Raw genomic sequence first — 25,300 nt, 5'->3', positions numbered from 1 at the left:
AAACCATGAAATAGACACCAAGTTTGCATTTCTAGCTTATCTGGTTCAGAAGTTAGAGCCAAAACCTATTTTTTGGTGCTAATAATGTGGCGGCCATATTGTGGCGGCCATATTAGATTTCATGGAAACTTGCAATACAAAAAATGTTCGTATTCATATCATTGATCAACCTGAAAAGTTTAGTGGAAATATCGCTCAGTTTAAAATTGTGCCCTATTCACCCCCCATTATAACTAATAGGGGCTAATATTCGGGGCGGCCATATTGGACTTTCGCAACAAAATTGACCGAGTTGTCCATATAGGTTGTGATCCTATGGGGTCATAGATATTATTTCTGGTGGACAACTTTGTATGTTATGACAAATGCAGGTTTCCTAAAAAAAGGGTGCTTTGCCCCCTGGGTATTGGGATTCCCCAGGAGGAAGTTACTAATGGTGCTCTGGAGAGGGAAGTCTGGAACTCTCTGGTGGAGCTGTTGCCCCGCGACCCGACTAAGATAGATGGACCATCTTCAAAGAGTGAAACGTCAATTTGTTTTTAATACATTCATAGAAGAGGTAATCAGTGTGAGGGGGAATATAACCATGCCCCCAAATAAAAGTTTTTTACCAGCATATTTAACACCTGGGGGTGCAATGAAGGGCACTATGCTTTATCTGGAATTTTTGAGTGGTGCAAACCACTCCAACAACCAGCTTTGTCTGTATCTATGTTTATGTCTATGTATGTGTGTACGTGTACGTGTGTGTACCTGTACGTGGGACCCCAAAAAATGAGCATGGTTACTATGGTCACTGACATTACGTCAGACCACAGCTGATCAGGCTATATAAGACCATGCACCACTCAGTTCACACAGGTGTGATTTTTATTTCACCCCTTGACTTACGAATACTCAGCACGTAGCGCTAAGACTTCTCATGATCACGTCAAAAAGTTTGGTTGTAGGACACAGGCAGTTTAAGTAAGCCATAGCCTACTCGGCTAATTCTCAAGTGATTGAAATAATTCAATGTTCACTATAATCTGTGAAATGTCTATGTTAATTCGTTGTATCAATGATACAAACGCGATAGGGCAAAAAGCAAGTGGCGGGTGGTGGCGGGCACACAGAGCGTATGCATGCAAGATATTCAGCCAGAGCCTATACTCACTCTGTATCAATCCATCCTGAAACTCATGTTTCACTTACAATTTTGGTAGCATTTGAAATACTAATTCCACCATAAATCCTACAGTATGAAATCAAATTACTGTTGTCTGGCCTGTGGAAGTGTAATAAAACTATCTCTCCAAACGTGCATGCCCATTTACTTTTGCTTTAGCTGGCCCAAGCCTATGCTGGCGGATAATATCGAATATGCTTTTGGAGAGGCTCTAGTAAGATAGGAAATAGGAACAAGACTAGGCAGCGCTAGCAGGGCGCTAGAGTTCATGTGATTAAAGGAACTTACATAGGGTATACCAGCTGCCTTCATGTCCCTGTACAGATCTGCAATCTCAGTGTCATTGGCGTATCCATAGCGACAGAGCTGGAACCCAAGGGACCAGTAAGCTGGCAGTACAGGACGTCCAATCAGCTGTTTGACAGGAAAGAACAATCAAGAAAAGTTCAGAACATTTCTATGGGAGGGTTTGTTTAAGAAAGAGGACATTATGGACTTTGCCCATAAAGCAGCTGTCTTTGCCTGCTTGTGTGAATGTACAGTACATGCATGTGCATGTATCTGTTTTTGTTTGAGTGTGCATGTGTTTAGATTGGCTAGATGAGAGAGAGCAACGAAGCGCGGAACTCCCATCTGCTACAGTCCATCAACAATGGCCCACGGGCAGGCACAGAAAACACACTTGCACATAGTGTGCCACGCACACGCACATGCACACTCACACACACACACACACACACACACACACATACACACACACACACACACACACACACACACACACACACACACAGACACACACACACACACACACACACACACACACACACACACACACACACACACACACACACACACACACACACACACACACACACACACACACACACACACACACACACAGAAAATGCTGTATTCTACCATACTTATCAGTTCAGTCCTTTTTGTAGCCTATAGACTAAGGTCTAATCACACTATACTTTGCATCAATTACACCATCAAGAGTGTGTATGAGAGCGTTGTGCTACTGGTGTCCTTTGACATAGTGACTCAATAATGATGATTACAAAGCTCCCCCCAAATTTCGCAAACATTTTGCAAAACAGAAAAAGTTAAAGATGGAGTGCCACAATTTTTTTTCCCACCCTAAAACATGATCATCAGGTAAACCCTAAATACAATGTTAATACACCATTGCACATAAAACAACTCCAGGGTGTCTAATGAAGTACTTTCACCTCATAGACACATGGCACTCCATCTTTAACCCAGAGTACAACAATCCCACTGTTTGTATGCTGAGTGCTGTGTGCTCCTTCCAGCAGTAGGCGACAAGTGGCTTGCTTACTTTCCTTCAGTCATTAATCAGCGACAGAGCAACAAATAAGGAATAGTATGTAAATGGGATTACAGGAACAATATCATTTTGAAAAATAAATTCCATTCATCAAGTGGTGATAGGCCCGACAGTATGTGGTAAAGGCATGTTTATAAAAGCCTGCAATAGTTTAGTAGCAATTCTTTAGCATGTTACTGCCAAAGACTGCACACACACACACACACACACACACACACACACACACACACACACACACACACACACACACACACACACACACACACACACACACACACACACACACACACACACACACACACACACACACACACTCTTACCGCGGTGTACTGCTGCACAACCAGTTCTGGGGTTGGTCCCAAGACCATGTAGAAATCCAGGATCCCACCCAGAGTTCTGTATGTCAGAGCTGGAGTTGGCTGGAATGTCACATCTAGAAAGACAGCATGTACTGTAGATCAAATCTATAGAGGTTGTGTGTGTGCGTGTCACCGTGTGTGCATTAATTGGTTTGGTTTGTGTGTTTACATGTGAAAAATGCAATACAGTTGGAGGCCATCGATATTGTCCTTTTCTTTTTGCTGAGGTTTGCGTGATCTGCGCAAAAGGACAGTTAGCAGATCTACAAGCTCATAGCGCGCCACCGAGTGGCGCGCTACGAGCTTGTAGGTCTGCTATTTTTGAAAAATCGTGAAAATATTTATTTCAGAAAACTGGAGGATTTAGAAGGATTTTTTTAAATGTTGAGGTCAGGCCTAAATGGGTCAAATGATAAGGGACAATATCGGTGGCACCCAACTGTATATGCAATATATGCAATATGTGTTGACATATTCTGTATGACACAAAACCGCGTGCGCGCGTGCATACGTGCGTGCGCGCGTGCGTGCGTGTCTACTGCCATGCATATTGCACTCTGCTGGCTTAAAATAAGACAGCTTGTCAGAGGACATGTACTCAAAACCTGGAAGATTGCTTCACTCATCTACAGTATGCATAAATACATATGCATTTGCATTGCATAATGCAAGTGTGGGCTTGTGAATATGGGGTCCCTTGTTTGCGCGCGCATGAATATGCATTGGCATATACATATTTGAGTGTATGTGCGTTCGTATACGTGTGCGTGCATTCCGTGCGCGAGTCTCTCACCCATGGCATTGCTGTTCTGGAGAAACACACCATGTGCGTGGGTGGTGGCGGTGGTGGGCGTCTCAAGACCCATATAGAAGGGATGCACTCCATAGCAATTCATCTTGTACTGGAGAAGAAACAGACAGAGATCTAAAGGACCTGCTGCACACCATCCTGAGCAACCCTATTCTGGGGAAAACGTTTGGCAAAACCTTGTGCATTATTGCATTATGACATGTTGTAAGCTTTGTTAATATTTGTGTAGAGCGGGGGGGAATTGATATATATATATATATGTGTGTGTGTGTGTGTGTGTGTGTGTGTGTGTGTGTGTGTGTGTGTGTGTGTGTGTGTGTGTGTGTGTGTGTGTGTGTGTGTGTGTGTGTGTGAACTGGAGCACCGCATGCAGTGAATGTATGTGTACTGGTGTTGATATGGGCCCAGGTATAGGGCAGGGCAGGACAGCTCAGTCAATATCTGCAGGCCCGCAGTATACCTCCTTTTATTGAATTGCTGCAATTTCATAGCCCTGTTGTTTCCCCAAGACATATTATAGTACTTTTACAACCTGCCCGAGGAACGCAGGCTTGTCAGTAAAATCCACAAAGTCAATTTAGCTCTGTGAGAGTACAAATGGAATCAAATGCATCCGCAAGACATCAGATTTTACAGTACAACGTAGACTGTATCCTCTTTTAAAAGCCTTTTAAAAGAGTGGCTTACTTATAATGTGTACTTATTTATTTATAAAGGGGGGGGGGGGGGGGGGGTGACAGAATACAAGGAGAGGAGGAGATGGCAGGGGACAGCAGACCAGCTACTTTTGACTGTCACCTTGGTTTGAGGAATGCAGAGACACATCCTAGCCCACCAGCCTCCTACACTGTGTGTGTGTGTGTGTGTGTGTGTGCGTGCGTGCGTGCGTGCGTGCGTGCGTGCGTGCGTGCGTGCGTGCGTGCGTGCGTGCGTGCGTGTGTGCATGTACGTGTGTGTGTGTGTGTGTGTGTGCGCGCACGTCCTTGTTACATGGTGTGACAGTCTGAGTCAGGAGGGAGAAAGGTCATTAGTTTGTCCGCTAGCAAAGGGTGACTGCCAATGACAGGACAGTGCTTGCATGCTTTGATGTTTTACAATATTTTCTCCCTCTCCCTCCTCCTCTCTCTCTCACACACACGCACGCACGCACGCACGCACGCACGCACGCACGCGCACACACGCACGCACACACACACACACACACGCATGTATGTGTGCAATATGCCTCCTTCTATGATGCCCTTTCATCCCATATCTGTCTCTCTTATACACCTGCAGATTTGCACAAGTTGACACAAACACTCTGAAATGCACACATGCTTTTTTTCTTACAGACTCCCCTTCCCATCTCTCTCTCTCTCTCTCTCTCTTTCTCTTCCATCCCTCCCCTGTCTTTCAAATAAGCCCTGTAACACATGTGTGAACCCTGTGGAGTTGCCTTGACAGCTCAGCAATTAAGCCTGATAATGCTGATGTGAGAGAAAAACCTCCTATCATGGGCGGCGCCCCGACGTTCACACAGGGAACATGATGACACTGCAAAATCACCGCTCATATTAAAACGCCACCACACATCAAAAGTGACACCAATGTGAGAAAGGCAAATATGTATGTGCTGCACCGGGAAAGGTCTTTTACGAGTCCTCCCACATCCGTATGTTGTCGGGGAGTCGGATTTCATATAATATATTCATGGAACTGTGGTGATACTTTCCCCCCCAAAAATGCCAGCTGTTGCTGATATTAATGACAGTGCCAGAGATGTGTTTTTCACTCTCATTGCATCCAATCTGGTCTACATGAGCTTGCAATGTCTGGGATATACTTGGATCCCATTTTGTCCATATCCTGTAAAGTAACATTTTTGCGCAGCTACAGCATACAGTATCACTTAGGGTACATATTGAAAAAGGTAGAAAATCCTACATTAATCAAATATTACCCTGGGGTTTGTGGGGGCGTGCGTGTGAATTATGCATGTAAGCAAACATGTGGGATTATATGTTTGATGCTGCATGCTTATCTGTTGCATATCTGCATCCTGTCTTACAATACAATTATACGATTGATGGTGGTGCATTCCTCGTGCATGCGTGCATCGTGCGTTATTGTGTGTTATTATTTTATTTCTTACGCCGGGGGGCTGGTCCTTGGCGAACATTCCCCAGGTGTGATAGTTGAGGTTATGCTTGTAAGTGGGGTGCTCTGTCTCCCCAAAGCCGTACACGTACTCAGAAGACAGTCGTGTGGACACCTGGATGAACAGATCAGAGAAGGTAAGCCCTGGTACAGAGGAGTCCCAACTGAGAGATGGGACGGTGGAGGGAGGGAGGGGAGAGAGAGAGAGAGAGAGAGAGAGAGAGAGAGAGAGAGAGAGAGAGAGAGAGAGAGAGATTTAGTAAGTTGCTGAAATATTTAAAATAGTGTCGATGCAATGCAATTATTTGTTTTTAAATAATCGATTCAATAGATTAGTTTGATTATTAGCTGTTGTACCCCATACAGTACACTAAGCACAACCAATGGGCTAAGTTTAAGTTCCTGAACCACTCACATCTTGGTTCCTGTGCTCTTCCTGAAGACCTGTATGCCAAAGGGCTGTTTGGTGAAGGTCACCGTGTAGAGTCTCTTGCCTTCATCAGTCTCTGGGGTAGGAGGGACGGACAGCGGCACGGGGACCTCATAACGCTGCTGGTTTGGATCCCACATCTGGGAAGCAGTGGTATTGTAGTTAAAGACAGGGTGCAATGCAGTGTTGATTTTGTCGACTAAAACCATAGACGAAAAATGTTCATCGACTACCTTTTTCACTGGTAAACAAAATGGAAACTAAATGAAAACTAAGCTACGATGACTAAAATGAAGACTAAATATACTGACAATTTCGTCAACAAATAAAAACTACAAGAGACAGTACTGTATAAGTCATTTTACACTTTGTTGCATGCTGAAAATAGCCGATCTACAAGCACACAAAGCTTGTAGATCGGCTATTTTCAGCAAGTGTGAAATCTGTCATTACGACGGCATCAAGGCCAGCCTAGCCTCAATACCCAGGCTTTCATTTCGTCTGAGCGAAAAAGGCCAGCAAACATTTTAGTCTACTAAATCAACTGTAGAATTAGTCAACTAAAATCTTATGATATTTAGTCGACTAAATCTAAACTAAAACTAAGACTTTCCACGTGACTAAAATGTGACTAAACTATATTTGCTGTCAAAATCAACACTGGTGCAATGGCTTTTTGGGAATTTTATTTTGAAGTTTTCGTCTAAAACGGAAGGCTGTGTGCTTCTGAACCAATCAGAGCGTTGCATCCCTTCAGGCTATGGGTCATAGCTCCACGACCTGTGGAGTTGTTTGTTTACCAACCCTTGTGGCCAAGACACATCACTGTTTGCCTTCATTCAAAATGTACAGTTTGTGTGTGTGTGTGTGTGTGTGTGTGTGTGTGTGTGTGTGTGTGTGTGTGTGTGTGTGTGTGTGTTTGTGGTGTGTGTGTGTGTGTGTGTGTGTGTGTGTGTGTGTGTGTGTGTGTGTGTGTGTGTGTGTGTGTGTGTGTGTGTGTGTGTGTGTGTGTGTGTGTCTCACACAATATTCACCGAGAAACAACAACAACATGGACTGCGTGGTGGTAGACGCAGGGCGTGACATACATACCTTGAACTGTAGCATGTGCTCACTGTGGTACCGGATCTCCGCACGGAGTGTACTGATGTCTGGCGACCCTGGCCGGTTGATGCTTCGGTACTTGCTGTTGCGGCTGAGGTCAAAGATCATACCAGACGCAGTCTGCTTTACTGTTGTATAAGTGTAGCCGTAGTCTTGAGGATAGAAACACCATGGGACCTTTTCAAGGTTTGCTGGCTGGACGGACGAGAAACACAGAAAGAAGTAGTGGTAAATTAATATTTGATTTTTTAATATTCCTCGTTTATTCGGTTCGGGGGGAGCCCGATCTTGCGGTCATCCCCCGGCCTGGTACCGATTTGTTCCGCTACTTAACTGCCTTTTGGTTTTCTTGTTGCTATGTACACTAGTATATAGGCTACTAGCAGCATACATCTTTTGTAATTTTTGAATAAATATTTGAAGTTTTACTGAAGTTACTGAAGCTATAAGACGGGGTCAAGCCCAAAAAGAAAACAAGCTGCAATGCGCAATATAAACATTGATGACTGAAATTATTACAAAATTCTGACTGACTGACTGACTGACTGACTGACTAGGTGCCTGCACCGCTGGACCACATTTCTGATTGACTTTTACAGGACTAACACCAATTTCCATTCTATGGGCTAGGCGGGTGCATAGGGATGTGTGCGAACAAAGCAGCAAACAGTCAAACACAAACAAATAAACCACTCTGACAATTGCCGCATCAAACCACTTACACGTGGCTTTGCGTTCCTGCTTATGTGTCCATGCTCATGCTTCTGCGATACAAACGTTATTTTTATATAGCTGGTGATGTGATGTGTGTGAATGATCAACTCTGCTCTCCCCATACCTCCCAGATGCAGCCCCTGGCATGGCACTTTGTGATGTGTGTGAATGATCAACTCTGCTCTCCCCATACCTCCCAGATGCAGCCCCTGGCATGGCACTTTGCCTCATCAGCATGCTCCTCTGGGTGACAGTCGAAGCGTTGGTACTCTGTAACCACCTGGTCCCATCGCACCACGTACGTCTGACCCAGGGCCAGAGAGAGGCCTCGCAGGGAAAGAACCTGGGAAGAGTGGTGTTGGCCCGGGTGAGGAAAAACGAAATTCACAGGGAGAGGAGACAAGGGGGAAGGATGGAATAACTAAGATTATTGAACAGAAAACATTTCCATGGGGTTAGAAACAATGTTTGTTTTACTCTGTCACTTATTAATTTATTTTAAACGGCAATTGGCCTTGTGCTAACTGAGCGATCAATCTTATGGCTCGATGATTATAAAACATATTAAAATCAAATCCACCCGGCTAATTAGCATAGATTTTAGGCCCGACCCTGCCCTAAAATGTCGGGAACTCTAGTACTCACCCAATAATGAATTCCTAAGACTCAGAGTCAGATATTGTCCTCTAGTTTCATATTAATTTGAAAGTTCTAGAAAACCATTTTTCCACGAGCTGCACACGGACAACATTTTCTCCGGCGAAGGGCCCAGAATGATCTCAGGGCTGAACATAGCAAAACTTCCTTTGGGAAGCACAAATGCGTGGAGCACACAATTGGCAGGTGGTGTGATTAATATTACCCCACAACAATCGCAATGCACGTCTGTCAGTTATGTGCACCATATACGTCGACTGTTCCCAAAGGAAGTTTTCATGTTCAGTCCAGCACGAACATGCGTGATTGTACACGAGTGCTACAAGCACTCATGTAAGCTGCTCCTTCTGTCCTCATGAATCCCTTGGATGCAGTTTATCACTCTGCTCTGCGATTTATATCTGGTTAACCTTATAGAACTCATCACTGCATCCTATATGACAGAGTGGGCTGGCCTTCCTTGGCCGACAGACGAAATAAACATTGGTATCTGTTTATTTTTAAAGCAATTGATGGGACTTTACCGTTGTATATTAAACCTCTGCGGGATTGTAATCATATACAGTAGGACACACTCCAGTCACTGGCTTACACTAAAGGTTCCAAATGTAAACACAGAACTGGAGAAAACAGCCTTTTGTTTTAGTGCCCCAACCACGTGGAGTGACTTGCTTAAATTAAAGACCTGCATACGGTCAATTTAAATCTTTGATTGCAGACTTACCCCAAGTGTCTGCATTTTGCATAATTGTATTAGATCACACAATGAGGAAATGTTGCTGTTCTGTTTCATTTGTTTTGTTTTGTTTATTGCTTTGAAAATGTTGTATTATGTTGTACTGTGTCTCGACACACTGCAAATGAGGGAAACCTCAATGTCTCTCGAGAATAAATAAAGGTTTGAATGAATGAATGAATAAATTAACCATTCTTTTTTTTTTCGTTCTGCTTTTTCATTCGTGCACGGAGAGGACCGATCTGTATTTGGAATACATGAAATGTATGTAAGATCACAGACATTCTAGGCCTATTATTTTACAACCAAAAACCAAAAACATAGACAAATGGACATCACAGTATATGTTGCCATGCAGCATGTATTTGTTTGCTAGTGCTGAAGTACAAGTGCCTCAAAAAGTTAATGTTAAGTCCTGCATCCCCTTTTTTAGATGAAATAGAATTGAATGACATGGGTTTCTTGGGTCCTTAAGACTCACAAAGAGGCTAATGGTTGGTGCACTAACTGGCTGTAAGTACCATATTTGTACAAGTGTAACAAATACTTGGCACAACAAGGTCGTGGAGAGAAATCTCCACAGCCTTCCTGTCAGGACGGACCGACCGTGATGGATGAACGGACAAGCTTGTGTTTAACTTCACCGGCACATTCATTCTTCCACACGTAGGAAATTGCTATGTATACCTAGACTGTAAGTACAATGTTGTTTTTCATGACAGACCTTGAAAATACATGCGTGCACGCACGCACGGTCGCACGCACGCACGCACACACACACACAAACAGAAAATACAGTGAAACTAAAGTATAACAAAAAACAATCTTTTTCACACAAGAGTCTGCAGGGGCGCACACATACACACGCATGGGAGCACACTCTCACACAAACGTATTGCCATCCTGACATCCTACCATCATTCTTTACACTTTAGAGGCTAACCTTGAAATGTACAGTCACTTTCCTTCATGGGTTATTGAAACAAATGACAATGGGAAATAGAAGTAGCCTTCGTTTCAAATGGGGCTAGTGTTGCTATACAACGTGTGTGTGTGTGTGTGTGTGTGTGTGTGTGTGTGTGTGTGTGTGTGTGTGTGTGTGTGTGTGTGTGTGTGCGTGCGTGCGTGCGTGCGTGCGTGCGTGCGTGCGTGCGTGCGTGCGTGCGTGCGTGCGTGCGTGCGTGCGTGCGTGCTACCTTCTTGTCTGTGTCATGGTGTATGTTCCTTTCAGACAGTATTGTAATGGTGTCCCCGTGGGTTATGGAAACAGCAGAGGGGGGAAATGCAACTCCGAGCACTGTGATGTTCTCGAACGTGAGGTTGTTGGGGTCCTTGTAACTAGCGTGGGTCGCCTGCATGGTCAGTTCTCCCTATGGAGACAAAGGTCCCAATGGAAGTGCTTCATTTGCAGTCATTACAAGTGAACACAGTCACAGTATCTTATCAATAAAATCTTGCACGCTGCACTCACTCACTCACTCACTCACTCACTCACTCACTCACTCACTCACTCACCCACCCACCCACCAAATCCAATGTGTGCCATGTACAGATCTACTGAGCTTTCTGTGTGGAGTTTGCATGTTCTACCGGTGTCCCCTATATACCCTCACAAAAAACATGTATGCAGTAATCCTGATCTCTAAACTACCTCCCCCTGGACAGCCGGGGCGCCTGATGGAGGAGATAGGAACTGGTTGGAATAACGTGTTCCTTCCACGCACTACGTCCAGCCGAAGAATCTGTGTTCCTGTATCAATGTGTAACTCTGAGAGTACCTCTACCCCTGCATTGGCCTGCAAAACTAACATCCAGGATCTCAGTGCAGCATGGATAAATGCTGAGTGCAGTGCCACTGATTATTATTTTGTACAGTGGAACTGATGTTCTGCACTCTGCACAGTGTAAAGTGGTCAGCTCTGCAGGAATGTGTGGTTTCAGGGCACAGCAATGGGCAAGTCAAAATCTCAAGGCACCCTTGCATTCATAGTGGAAGTCTTCAAGCTCTTCAAGTGCCATGTGATCACACTGCAATGTATTGTGACCTTACAATTCAAGCTATTTTTGAAAATGTGTGAAACAATACATACATTAATAAATTAAGTGTATCTATAATGAAATGCCCCAAAGAAGGTGGATAGAACTCGTCTCTGTATGAGCAATCTGGGTACCCATCGGCGAAAAAGGAGAAACAGCGCCCTCTGCTGTTTGTTTCCTATGCATTTGCCTCTGGGGGCAGGCCTCAATAGAATGTGTATAACAGGATGTTGCCCGTTTGGCCCGCCCTTAGCCCTCCACTTCCTGTGGTGTATACACATTCTGAATGGCCCTGCTGACAGATTCGGTAGCGCAGCTCAGATTCTGTTCTTGAGAGATTACAGTATGAGTGCAGTGCACACAAAGTACTGATATGTAATTAGAACTTTCCAACCTATTTTGTTTAGCTGTATATTATGCAATGAAAATGTGTGGTTGTCATACAATCCCAAGGCGCACCTGGACTTGTTTCACGGCATGACATTAGAGGGTCAAACTTACATTGAACAAAGAGAACTTGTAGTGGATGTGGTTGCCGGTTTCAACTGTTGCTGTTGAGGGAAAAGTTAAAGTAAGATTAAACATTGGTTGGTTGCCTTTTTAAAATATTTATTTTCTATATCTGGTTTCCTTCCCTTCCTTGCTCCCCTTTTCTCAGCACTGCAGTGTATATGTGTACACACGTGTATATTTTCTCAAAGTGCTGTGGTGCTACTGTATTAGTGATAATTATAAATGTAACCTTATTACCTGAATGCCAGTGGTTGTAAACAGTACGTGTGATTCATGCAGAGTTCTCTCTAAGCTTCACCTCTGCAGTCATAACAAGATAAGTATGCACAGCGTGTTACTGTTCACAACCCAATCTGGCGTCATGCCAGCAGGCGTGCCATACATCCATTGGTCCATTTAGTCTTAAAGTGTCAGGGGCACGTTCAATCTCGCTTACACGTGATATAATAGACATGCTAGGATGAACCAACATAAATTGAGCAAAAATGCCTGATGGTATCCTAAAAGCTCTTGTTTAGGCTTGTGTCAGTGTCTTTCAGCTAAGGTTGGGCATTGGGTACAATGCGGTTAAGGTTAGGGTTATGCTTTAAAGGTTAGTGAGTTTAATGTGAATCAAGTCCACAAGAAGTAATGGTTAGTTTACGCCTTAGCGAGACTAAACCAAGACTAAACTGTCTGTGTGTGCAGACTGTGCACACACACACACACACATGTGCACGCACACACAAAAACATGCACGTATACACATTACCTCGGGTGTCTCCATCATCCCAGAATAGCTCCCCTGCTGCTTGGCTATTGTCGTCCAGGGCAACGATCAAACCCATTGGCTGACGGCGACTGTTAAAATACACACATGCATATACACACCACGCATGCACACGCATGCACGCACGCGCAAAACACACACACGCACGCACGCACGCGCGCATACACACTCACACACTCACACACACAGTTGGATAATCAACAAAGGAATCCCTATAGACACCTGTACAAACATTCACAGATGGATATGGTATTAAACCAAATAGGATCCATGTGTGCATGTATGCATACCTGTAGGTGGTGGTAACAGCTGGTCTCTGGGTGGGGAGAATAGCTCCTCCTCTGATGTGTAAACCAAGCTTGTCTGCTGGCAGGTACATGTCAACATGCTGCCTGCGGGCTGCCAATCGCTCCATCTATATGGTGGAGCAAGACAACCTGTGAGAGAGACACTCCTAATGTGCAGAGGTATTTAAATGTATCTTTGGTTTATAGATTGTCCAGTATAGTCCCTGGGCCGAATGAGATATCGGTATCACTAAAAGGGACAAGACATGTGTGGTATCATTTTGTTCGTCTGACATCCAGGAGTGAGAAAATGTGTGATAGCAGTTTCAGAAGGGCAGCTGAATACCATTTTAGTGGTATACTGTGATTATGCAAAACCACATAATTCATTGTTGTCTAAACTCCAAAAATATTCACTTTTATGCACATTTCTGATGTTTGTGCCATGGATGGACAAATTGGACATGACCAACATCATAATATAACAAAATACATGCTGAATTATACATCATAGAAACATGAGCGATACCTCTTTTTATTGGTTTTATGAGGATGTAGAAACCATTTAGATGAATAAGGGCCTTTCTCAGCCCCACCCCTCTCCAATTGTTTATATTGTGTTTAGGATCCAGGACGCAGCACCAGGAGGGGGTGGGGCGGAGGTGAGCGGGTGGGGTCGACATAGCCCTTACTGGGCTGCATTCACACATTCAAGACACCTGTCTTAGTGTCTTGTGTCTGTCCTGTGTATGTCTTTAATGGCCGCTCCAATGCATTTCCAATGGAAGCCCATGTGGTTTGACCAAACATTTTGTTTGATGGGGGGAGGGGGGCAGAACACATCCATCAAAGCTGTGTTCAGACACAAGACAGGTGTCAGACACAAGGCAAGTGTCTTGAATGCAGCCCAGTAAGGGCATATGTCGACCCCATCCGCTCACCTCCGCCCCACCCCCTCCTGGTGTTGCGGCCATCTTGGATCCTAAACACAATATACACAATGGGAGAGGGGTGGGGCCGAGAAAGGCCCTTATTATAAAGACATCGCGGGTCGATCTGTTAGCATTTGCTAACTTCCAGTTTACGACCTGGGCTAATCTTTGCCTCAAAATAAGGACCTGACTGAAAAGGCCTTGGCAAGGGGAGAACAGACAGGAAAATACATTTGGCAGTAAATGAGACTGGTGTAATAGGCTATTTGTGATTATAGTGATAATACAACTATTGAGCTTATTTGTTGTTTATTTGCTACACTTTTTTTTTTGCTACATATTATTGAGATCAAGGTCAACATAAAAGTCAAGGCCAAGATATGCCAGTTTTGTTAACATTTTGGATCGAAAATTACCTTTGACCTTTGACCAAACTTGAATTGCTTCAGTCATCTCAGAAATCAACTCAGCACCCCAGAAAACCTATACTTTGACAGCAGAATCATCCAAATCGTCCCATTAGTTGCCAAGTTATGCCATTCACTATATGTACCAAATTATGTCATCAGATACCAGACATAAGGGCTGAAAACAAACAATCAGCTGCCATTTTGAGATTGCTATCATATCATTTCATAAACTAAAGACATGTAGCAATACAAAAATCATATTATGCAACCTTTGTCCCTTTTAGTGGTACCGATATCCCAGAAATAGGCCTCTAGCCCAAGGACTAGTAGACAGGTGAGACCATTTGTTATCTCTGCCAGGCAGGAAGGGCAGGAATCAGCCTGAGTCCTACCAGTCTCCTTTACACTATGGCCTTTAACTCTCAAACTGTAGGTTGTACAATCCAACCCATCTCCAGTAGTCTCCTATTTCAATCTCGTAGAGAATAGTTTACTGTCAGCTCCTCAACAGATCCAGAAACATAAAGGTCAGTAGACCACAAACACAGTGGCTGCAGGGGAATATGTCTCGTTACAGGGTGGAACCTCGGCGTTGTCTGCGTTTGCCTATAATTTATGTTAATGTAAAATCAGACCGGTCTGAAGTGAGTGGTGCAACAGTGGTACTCTAAACATAGGGAAATTGGTACTCTAAACATAGGGACATTGGTACTAAACATAGGGACATAGGGACATTGCTGTTCCTTGGAGTGGTTGCACCACTCAAAAATGCTGTCCTTTAAGTACAAGTCTCCTTTACTTATACTGAACACAGAGCAGGGAAATCCCCTCGGAACAAACACAGAACATAGCCTTTTTAAAATAAGAGTTGGTGATGCTTGCTGTATCTGAGAATATAATGTGAACCAAAAGTCCCCTTTGAATGACCTTACAAAAAAGTGGTTTTGGTTTATTCTGTCATAAACTCAGATTCCAGGCTTGCTTTCTCTAGAAGAAAGCCTTGACATTTGTCCAGGTAAAAAGTGCATAGAAAAGGGTCTGGGCCATATGGTCAGGGACTTGAGAGCCGTTCCATAGATGGAGAGGGGTTCACCCGGGTGTGCACATTATTGATAAGTGAAACAACTCATTGCGATTGCAGCAGGTATAGCATTACGCCAAGAACACCTGTTTGGTGGGTTTAGATGCGGATAATAAATCTTTCTTGTATTATTATAATTCAGGCAATGTTTTCATAAAATCTTCTTCCATTTTGGCTGACAGATATGTAGATGGTTGTTTTAATAAAATTCTTGTATTCCCATGCACCCGATTGAAAAACACAGAGGGTCTCAGCTGGTCCTAACACATACGTAAGCACTCTCAGTCACAGTTTAGCCACGCCAGAGTGACTAAGCTGCTCGCTCATTCTAGTGAGTTTCTCCTGACCTCCATTCAGAGCAGAGCGAGATTGGAGGGCTGGCCACACAAGGCTAATTCTGTCAAAACTTGCATTGAAAGCACAGCATATTTCCATTAAGCAAAATACTGCATAGGTAAGATGCAGAACATTACATTGTACCATTGAACAATGGCTATAATCATACCATTTTGAGAGCTTTTCAAAAATGTTTAGAAATTTCAATGGAGTGATTGGGTCACTTGAGGCTTTACGTACCCTGTATGCAGCTATTTTCTTTTCTTTTTTTGCTAGAAATACATAAAAGTGAGAGTACAATTGCTCAAATAAGCACTTATTTCTACGAATGGAGGGGTAGATTAACTCTCTTCATTGTCCTCTCATTCTCTCTCTCTCTCTCTCTATATCTCTCTCTCTCTCTCTCTCTCTCTCCCACACACACACTTTCATATTTCGGAGGGCCTCAAAAGAGCACAGCTAATTTCTGAGTCCCGGAGGACTGAATCCTCCGACCAGACCAAGACAATTAAACTCTCTCCTCATTCTTCCTCTCTCTCTCTCCCTCCTCTTCTCTCTCACTCTGCTCTAATTCTGTTTTTATCCCTTTTCTCTCCGTTCCAATTGTGTGTATGTGTGTGTGCGTGGTGCATGAATGTGTGTGCGCGTGTGTGAGTCTTAGAGAGAGGGAACACTTATTTGTCGGAGTGTCCCGTTTAGTATGGGCATGTGCGTAGGTGCGAGTTACTGAAGCGTCTATAGGCAATTTCATATCTTATCAGCTTCTCATTGTCAGCCTTAAGTAGGTCTCCTCAATCCCTTCCCCTCTCTTCACTCCTGCTCTTCCCTCTCTACCTGTTCCACCACCGGACTCTACCTTTATCCCTGCTGGCCTAATGCTTTCTTCTCCTCTACTTTTTTCCTTGCCATGCCTCCTGTCATGGCCTTCCTCATCTCTGGTGTATCCCCTTCCTCTTCCTCTCGCCCGCTACTTTTCTTTCTCTTTGATGTCACTTTAGCCCTTTCCAGCCAATTTGTTTTTTCTTGATCATTTCTCTCCATCACCCAAACCCCCTGTTCACTCCCGCATGCACATAACACACAGATATCGCAGTGGCCCAACCAGGAAAATAAGTGGCAGCAGCACAGCCAATCTAATCATCAATCTCATCAGATCAACGGGTGACTTTACACTGTCTGCGTGACGCCTAAATAAGGTCCCAAAGGAACTCAACACCTCTTTTATCTGTTTGCCGGGGAAATAGTCAGTCGCCCCGCACCCCCCATCCTCTCTTTCACTCATTGTCATTGTCCCTACTCTCACTAGCTTATCTCTCTGTCTTAGACAAAACCCCCAGGCAAAAGCCTTTCATGTGATACATGTGGCCAGTGTGCGTGCGTGCGTCTGTCTGTCTGTCTGTCTGTCTGTCTGTCTGTCTGTCTGTCTGTCTGTCTGTCTGTCTGTCTGTCTGTCTGTCTGTCTGTCTGTCTGTCTGTCTGTCTGTCTGTCTGTCTGTCTGTCTGCCTGCCTGCCTGCCTGCCTGTCTGTCTGTCTATCTGTCAGTACGTGTGCATGTGTGTTCGGTTTATGCCCTTCATTTAATGTCCCTTATATGCAAGCGCCTAATTAAGTCATCATTATTCCTGGTGAAAATGGGCTGCAGGAAAGTAACAAGGCTGGGTCAAAGCCGAGTACTGTATATATGGCTGGCCCGTTTATGAAACACTGGAGGGCTTTTCATTTGAAATGATGGATAGAGGAGGCAGCAGCACTCAGCCAGTGAAACTTGTATGTGCAGTCTGAGTGGCAGTAGCGTAGCCTGGAAGTAGCCAAGCTTTTCATGGACTATAGAGGGGCGGATTCAAACTGAAAACCGTCTCCGGCTCCCTATTGGTTCACCAACCTATGAGCCCGCCTCCTCTCCCCCTGGGAACCTAGCTGCGTCTAGCTGCAGCATCTCTTGAGAGATTACCCCGTTAAGCAGCGTGTGAGGAGTATTTGTGGATCTAGCAGGAGACAGCTCGACTTACCGACTCATAGTCATACCAAACGGCATCTGGCACATATGCCCTCACTGTCTCCACACCCTGGAAGAGACAATCACAGATTACAATGAAGACATTTTTTAAGTTGTTGAAAAGATAGTTTTGCAACTGATCTCCAAGTTAAACAAACACTGCATTGAGTTCATTTAAAAACAGAACGATTTCAAGATACAGGGAAAGATTGCTCAGTGTGCACACAATAATAAGTATATAGGCCGATGGAAAAGACATCGGTCATCAATTGGTGACCGATGGGTGACAGCCTTTGGCTTAAGGTGAGGGACAGACAAGAACAATCAATAGCAGAGAGCCAAGTATTTGATAGCTGTCACACACTTTCTGACGAGAGAAAAGAGCAGGAGAGAGAGAGAACAGACAATGCACACAGGGATAGTGTGAACTACATGTCCTTTAAAAAAAGACCACATTATGAAATGTGTGTCCTCTGTGTAGGCCAGAGCCGTCCATCACAAGGTTCCAGTGTCATTGTCCATCGCCATTCGCCGCTCCCAATCTCAACACAAGCTTTATCTCTCTCCTCTTTCTCTCTCACATGCTCTCTGTCATGCTTTTCTCTCGTCTCTATCAGTCCATTTCATCCGCATGTCCCATTTTAAACCCTTCATAGGCCTGTCAGTATAGGACCAACAGAGAGAGAGATGACAGGATGGCAGCAGATGTAGCAATACATGGTAAGAAGGAACGATGGAAGGTGCGCGCGCGTGTGTGTGTGTGTGTGTGTGTGTGTGTGTGTGTGTGTGTGTGTGTGTGTGTGTGTGTGTGTGTGTGTGTGTGTGTGTGTGTGTGTGTGTGTGTGTGTGTGTGTGTGTGTGTGTAAGAAAACAAACTATCCATGAGGATATTCCTCATGGTAGGAAACCTAAAACCTATTTCAACAGACCAAACATATGGTCATCTACTTATTCTACTACATCCTGTAGCCTATGGTGCATTTATATTGGGTTACTTATCCAAAGCAGAAAGCAATTTAGCATGTGTATTATACATTCACACACTGACGACAAAGGAAACCATGCAAAGTTAGTGTCAAGGGCTCTTTGACACTAAGGGGCTGCCTTCACGAGGACGTCGCGGGCTGTTCCCCGCCTAAGTTTTGTGAACGATATAAAGCTTTACTGCGTCTACATTGCGGTTATGTTAATTATTGGCATGGTACATTGTGAATTTATGAGTTTGACTTTGGAGATTGAATATATATTCGCTGGTGCGCAACACCTCTGAATGTCAGATAATTGCTCGTTTATAGATTGATTACACCTGCTGGCAGTGGCAGCACAGCTAATCATTGCACATAGGCTATAGCCTACAAAAGTATAAAAAAGAGCAATTGGAAACAGTGAAAACAGGCCGTTTATAGAGGAATATGGACAGTAAACAATGTGTTTATCCTACCTGTGGTCTCTCAATGCAAAGCCGTTTTGAAGTTACACAAAGAATGTTTAATTTCCACCCAAGAAGAGAAGCACTTTGATGAGGTCCATGCATGCTTTGCACTGTGCACTGCGCAGTCAGACCTGCCTGAGAGGAACGTGCGGTGGCTGTGCTGCCTATCTTGTATAGCCTATATACTAATCTATTCTACACTACACCATTTAATAGTAACAATAATGTAGAAGATCCGTTTTTTTTCTTGTCTTTCCGGATTGGTAATCACCATAATTTATATCTGTTCTCCAAAAATAGCTCCTCTACAAGCTCGTGCATGCGGGCTGCAGATCGGCTATTTTTGGAGAAGAGATTTATAGACATTATGTGCAAATATAAAATAGCTGTGATACTTATATGTAAGTGGTTATGGTGAAATAAACCATTAACACTAGTTAGTTTGGAGGGGGCGAGGGGACTATGACATCACCGTTTCAGCAAATTAGGCGGCATTCGCTGTACACACGGAGACGTGAAAGTCGCGTCTCCAAACTTTCCCACTCTGGAAGGTAGTTTCAAAATTAGCCGTTAAAGTCCCCCAAAACGCCGTCTCCGTGTGACAAAAAGGGCAGATCGGCTAATTACTTGCCCGAGAAACACCGAAATCGTCCTCGTGAGTACAGGCCCTAACACAGGGGGAGCCACAGGGATCAAACCGGGAACTGGGAACCATGTGGTTCACTGCCACTGTATTATCCACCGTCCAACACATGACATCCCAATATACCTTTGGCCATATTGCGGTGTTGGTGACTAACAGGAGGAAACTAATAAATGGATAACTTTGTTGTTTGACAGTGGTGCATAAAAATAGAAGAAGATGCGACGCGTGTGAACTTGTAGATCAAACATTTTCGGATATAGTATTTGAATGCCTAAAATAGGGTTGTTAAAAACACCCAAGAAATTAGAACACTTAACGCTCTGTCCCTGGGTCTTATTTCCAAACGCAAATCTGGACAGCCTGTCATGTCACCATACAAACACAGCCCCGAGGGGCCCAACGGCCTCCGGAGATGGATGCTCACCCCGCACCTCGTCTTCTGGTGCCTGGTTCACTCCTGTTGCCCATCAGTCACCCCGCTGACGGACGCGAGAGACGTTAAGTGAGTAAATGTGATTGAGTGGGACCAGCGTAAACAAAGAGCCTTGCATACGCGCTCAAAGCCCCGCTATCCCTCAAGGAAGATTTGATCTGGCAGTGCGAAGACTCACACCAGCAGGGTGATCAGATGGCATAGACTGGGTAAAGGGGGATGAGAGAGATGATGGGCGGAGGACGGGAGGCAGAGAGAGATGAAGTAGCATGACATGAGATGAGATCACAGGGGGTGAGTTGAGTGCAGCTGATTAAGAGAATGCAGATGAGATGGGGGAAGCAAACGTTTGATGAAGGGGCTGCAGAGGGTTGGGTGTGTGTGCGTGCGTGCGTGCGTGCGTGCGTGCGTGCGTGCGTGCGTGCGTGCGTGCGTGCGTGCGTGCGTGCGTGCGTGCGCGCGTGTGTGTGTGTGTGTGCATGCGCGTACGTGTGTGTACGGGCGTACGTGCGTACGCGCACGTGTGTGTGGCGTAGAGGAAGACCAGAGGGGACAGGGGACAGAGAGAGAGGGGGGAGATCTCCCCTCAGTCAATCTATCACAGAGATCGATTGAGGCATTGACTCTGATCTGATAACAATTTGTGCATCATTACAGAGTGAGTGAGTGAGTGAGTGAGTGAGTGAGTGAGTGAGTGAGTGAGTGAGTGAGTGAGTGAGTGAGTGAGTGAGTGAGTGAGTGAGTGAACTAGCGAGCGTGCGTGCACGAGGGATAGAGAGGGGGAGACAGAGGGAGACAGATAGGGAGAGAGAGGCAACTTTGTGTCAAACTCAATACTGATTAGTTTAAATCAACGTTTTTCAACCAGTGGTCCAACCTAATCCCGTGCCATCCCACGAAACTCTGACCTTTTCAGGTGTATTTTATCGATTGAGTCACCAACAACTATTTTTTAAAACGTTTTATCAATTGAAATGAATACAATTGAATATTGTGTAAAAATTACATGTATTTTAGTTTTTCAGCTTTCTTTCAGTAGACAGCCCATATTTTGTCAATTTGTTCATGATATCGATGATAGTGGACGCGAGATATGACTATTAATAATGTACAAATATCCATGACTTGTGCCATTCACATATAAATCTATCTGTGCTTTATTGCTGGTCATGTTTAGTTTTTGAAGAAATAGATGATTAATCATTAAAATAGCACTCCTCAGTAGCACTCAACCCCGTTACACAAGTCATTCTCCCCTCCATAACAACCAGTAAGACTAAGGGCGAGAAGCGTGTGAGTGCACGCATCCGTCTCGTTGATGGCAGACTGCTGGGCGAGCGTTGGCGCTTTGGCATGGGGGCATTGATGAGGCATTGATGAGGTCAGATCAACATATGGAATGTCAGAACAGTCAGCTCCATATATAGAGATCTAGGGATCTCTTATCTTGAGTGTACAGGGTTTGATGAGGGCCGGGCCTTAATTTTCGGGCCTGTTGGGAACTCTGGTTTTCTCAGTCTCTGGCTGTCGGGCGTGGCTGCACTAATAACTTTGGGCGGTCCCGTCTAGAGTTTGAATGGAAATGAATGGCTCAGTCAAAAGGGAAACATCGAAGAGGAAGGATGGATGGGGAAGGATCAACATATGGAATTTCAGAACAGGTTCTGACATATATCCATATATGGAGATCTATAGGGTTTGAGGTTTGAGGTCAGATGTAGAGTTGCTGACCAATATTGATGATGACATGATTATCATTGTCATTTATACATACTCTCACATACGCTCGTAAATCATAACAGCTCAACTCCGTTACATGGAATAAAGCTAGAAAACAATTATTTGTGAAAAAAGTGTTTGATATTTCAACAATATTTCTGATTTCTTAATCTCATGCATGCCATCATTGCCATGTGGTCTCCTCTTAATCACCATAGGTAGAGTAGTGGCCATCTTGAGTAAAAAATCACAACCCCGTTATCATGTTCAACCCTGTTATATTATATTATTCTACATAAAAATATATTACAACTATTAATTGAATGCCTGAGATGGGACATTATGTTTTTCTGATAGTTAAAGATGTCCTTAATATTGTGGTATATTCAGAAAGTAAACCCTTCCGGCAAAAAAAAAAAAGCCCAAATCGCACCGGTTTCGTGGAATAACTCATATATGGAGCACACTGATGTCATCAATATGACGTCATAGACTGTCATAGACTACATAGTGCTTGCCTAATCTCTCAAGACAGATTCAGAGCTCCACAGCTGAATCTGTCAGCAACTCCCATTACAATGTAGAGTTGTTGTTATTAGGAATGTAAAAAAAAAAAAAAAAAAAAAAGTTTATCTTATCATCATCGATACATCAACATTCCGGCCAATCAGAATTTGGGTCCTCACCTTCGTCTTCAATGCAATGTTTATGTTTACACAAACACTCAAAATTGTCCATTCATTATCAAAGGCATTTAATGTTTGTGTTAGGACAAAGTTTGTGTTTGCACACACACTAAAAGCTGGACATATTATAGGCAATCGCCCCTCAAAAAATAACACTTGTGAGTGACCACAGTGAGTGGTGCCTTTGGGGGCACGCACAAAGACTTGGCTGCCACATGACGTCACAATGAAAAACAACTGTTAAAGGCTGTTTATATATATATATATAATATATATATATATATATATATATAATCGCAAAATGTGTGACAGCATGACCCGTGTGAGCTTGTAGATAGGCTGCATAATTATTACTGCATGCCACTGGCACATAATTAAGCATAACAATTGCTTTAAGATCCGTCATGTTAAGTAGCCTATTCACATGATCAAGTTGGAGAGCTTTTGACAAACATGGCATATAAATGAGAAACTGTCAAAAATAGATTATCCTACCTTCCCCCATTTGACCACAGCGTGTTGCACAAAAGTTCAACTACAGGACGTGACCTCTGTGATGCAGTGCATTAAGCTGAGCTCCATGAGCCACTGCTCCTCGTGTTTAGCACCAGCTGTACCGCCTCCCCTGATGTGTGTTACATTTCCAAGCACGTTGTGAGCTTGGAGTAAGAACTCCTTCATTTTGTCCTGTATGACTATTATTATTATTAAAGGACCAAGCAGTCCTGAAAGGACTTGGTCCTTTTTTGGAATTGCTATTTATTTTTAACTGAATTCTATTTATTCAGACCGCAGCCATCTTGCCAGCAAGGTGATACCCAGCTGTAGGGAAAGCTTGAATCATCCTCTTTCAATCTGTAAAGTGTTTGTTTCATAAAAATCCACCGTAGACATTTTATGAGCTACTTCCTGTCAATAAATTCCTTGCAGATTTTTTTCTAAGTGCTGGAGTTTGGAAGTGCTCGTTGACAATCACTCAACGGCCGATGCGTACCACCTGTTTTGTATGTGCACATAATGCAGGAAGCAGCAGGAGGTTGCTTTACTGATAACGAGCGCTTCCATACTCTGATACTTAGAAAATAATCATCTGCAAGGAATTTCTTGACAGGAAGTAGCTCATAAAATGTCTGGTGAATTTTTATTAAGCAAAACGTTCAGATTGAAAGAGGATAATTCAACCTTTCCGTACAGCTGCAATGTTGGTGATTTTGACAGTGTTTAATATAATTAGAGAGGACTTTTCTGTTTGGATGAATGGGCTCCCTATGGGAAGTGTCACATAGGTATCACCTTGCTGGCAAGATGGCAGCCATGTGAATATCATCAATAGGAACTGAACTGGGACTTTTCAAGTCAACAACTTAAAGTGGGCCCCATTTGTTTGTTTTTCATGATTGTTCAAAGCTGTTTATTTTCTCTGAAGTTTAATAATAATTTTTCAGTTAACCTTAATCCCTGTTTCAGACTCATTTCATTGGTTTTCACTCATTGAGCTCCTCATCCGAATCTGGTATATTTTCTGGTTTATACGCAGTCAATTCATAAATCTTTATACCCACCTTTAGCAGGGCAGATAACATGCAAATTACAGGAGAATCGTTCACTTGCGGATACAAGCACCAAAATTGGCACACATACTCCTTAGGGGTTGCTCTTTTGAGAAAACCACTGTGCCAAAAGAAATTTCAAGATGGCGGCCATTTTTCAAGATGGCTGCCATTGAATATACAGTAATATTGCATTTCGCAATAAAATCCCATAGACTTGTAAAAATCATACATTTTTCACTATGTAGATTCCAAATTTGGACCCATGGACTTACTCACTGGCTTCCTTGTACCATATATCAGTCCCGGAACCCTAATATTCTGCTAAATTAGAGGTTTGTGTTATGTCTGACTCCGGTAAAATGGATGGCAGTTTATTATCTTATAATTATATGTTTAGTATGTGTGTGTGTGTGTGTGTGTGTGTGTGTGTGTGTGTGTGTGTGTGTGTGTGTGTGTGTGTGTGTGTGTGTGGGGGGGGGGGGGTCTAATAAGCCCTGCATCTTTTAGCTAGTGTAGATTACATGTAGTTTACCATGTATGATCAGTTAGACAGCCGCGCCTGAATTGACAGGGTATGCCAGCAGGGGAGAGCCGAGCCAATGGTAAGGGCTATACATGACTTATTCATGGACTTACCAACATAAGTAATGGTACAGATCACACTGGACTTAAATGATACTGGATGAACGATCGGGCTAGGTGTAGATCATATATTTTATTGTCGAACCTAGTCATATCCCATACCTTATTGTGCATGATGGTGGTAAAAGGATAACCCCTCTGCCTTGATTCACTGAATACAGATAATGGTCATACTGTGTGTGATACCTTGATTACCATTCACCAAGATGTCTAATATAGACCCAGGACCGCCTAAATTCAAGACTGACTGGAGCAAGTGTTGTCTTTGCAAAGACAAGAATAGTAAAGAGCTCTCGTCACCACATACAAGACAATCACAACATGATGGCTACACTATGATTGCAACTAATAT

At 43.7% G+C, this 25,300-nt stretch overlaps 1 protein-coding gene across 1 annotated transcript in view; it reads right to left on the bottom strand.

Annotated features, from left to right (window-relative positions):
• si (sucrase-isomaltase) overlaps positions 1-25,300 on the bottom strand; it is a gene marked incomplete at both ends in the record, with an annotated part of 125,140 nt that overhangs the window by 41,887 nt on the left and 57,953 nt on the right. The window contains 12 exons of the mRNA XM_079513813.1: positions 1,457-1,582; positions 2,846-2,958; positions 3,678-3,786; positions 5,830-5,998; positions 6,250-6,404; positions 7,357-7,563; positions 8,276-8,425; positions 10,672-10,845; positions 12,014-12,063; positions 12,777-12,865; positions 13,085-13,209; positions 17,851-17,907. Of these exons, the coding sequence (XP_079369939.1) occupies positions 1,457-1,582; positions 2,846-2,958; positions 3,678-3,786; positions 5,830-5,998; positions 6,250-6,404; positions 7,357-7,563; positions 8,276-8,425; positions 10,672-10,845; positions 12,014-12,063; positions 12,777-12,865; positions 13,085-13,209; positions 17,851-17,907 (1,524 nt within the window). The remainder of the gene's footprint in view (positions 1-1,456; positions 1,583-2,845; positions 2,959-3,677; positions 3,787-5,829; positions 5,999-6,249; positions 6,405-7,356; positions 7,564-8,275; positions 8,426-10,671; positions 10,846-12,013; positions 12,064-12,776; positions 12,866-13,084; positions 13,210-17,850; positions 17,908-25,300) is intronic.

The sequence above is a fragment of the Electrona antarctica genome (genome assembly GCF_951216825.1).
Source record: "Electrona antarctica genome assembly, chromosome: 11".
In the NCBI taxonomy this organism is placed as follows: domain Eukaryota; kingdom Metazoa; phylum Chordata; class Actinopteri; order Myctophiformes; family Myctophidae; genus Electrona; species Electrona antarctica.
Note: the sequence above shows the minus strand (reverse complement) of the source record. Positions and strands in the feature narration are given on the sequence as shown.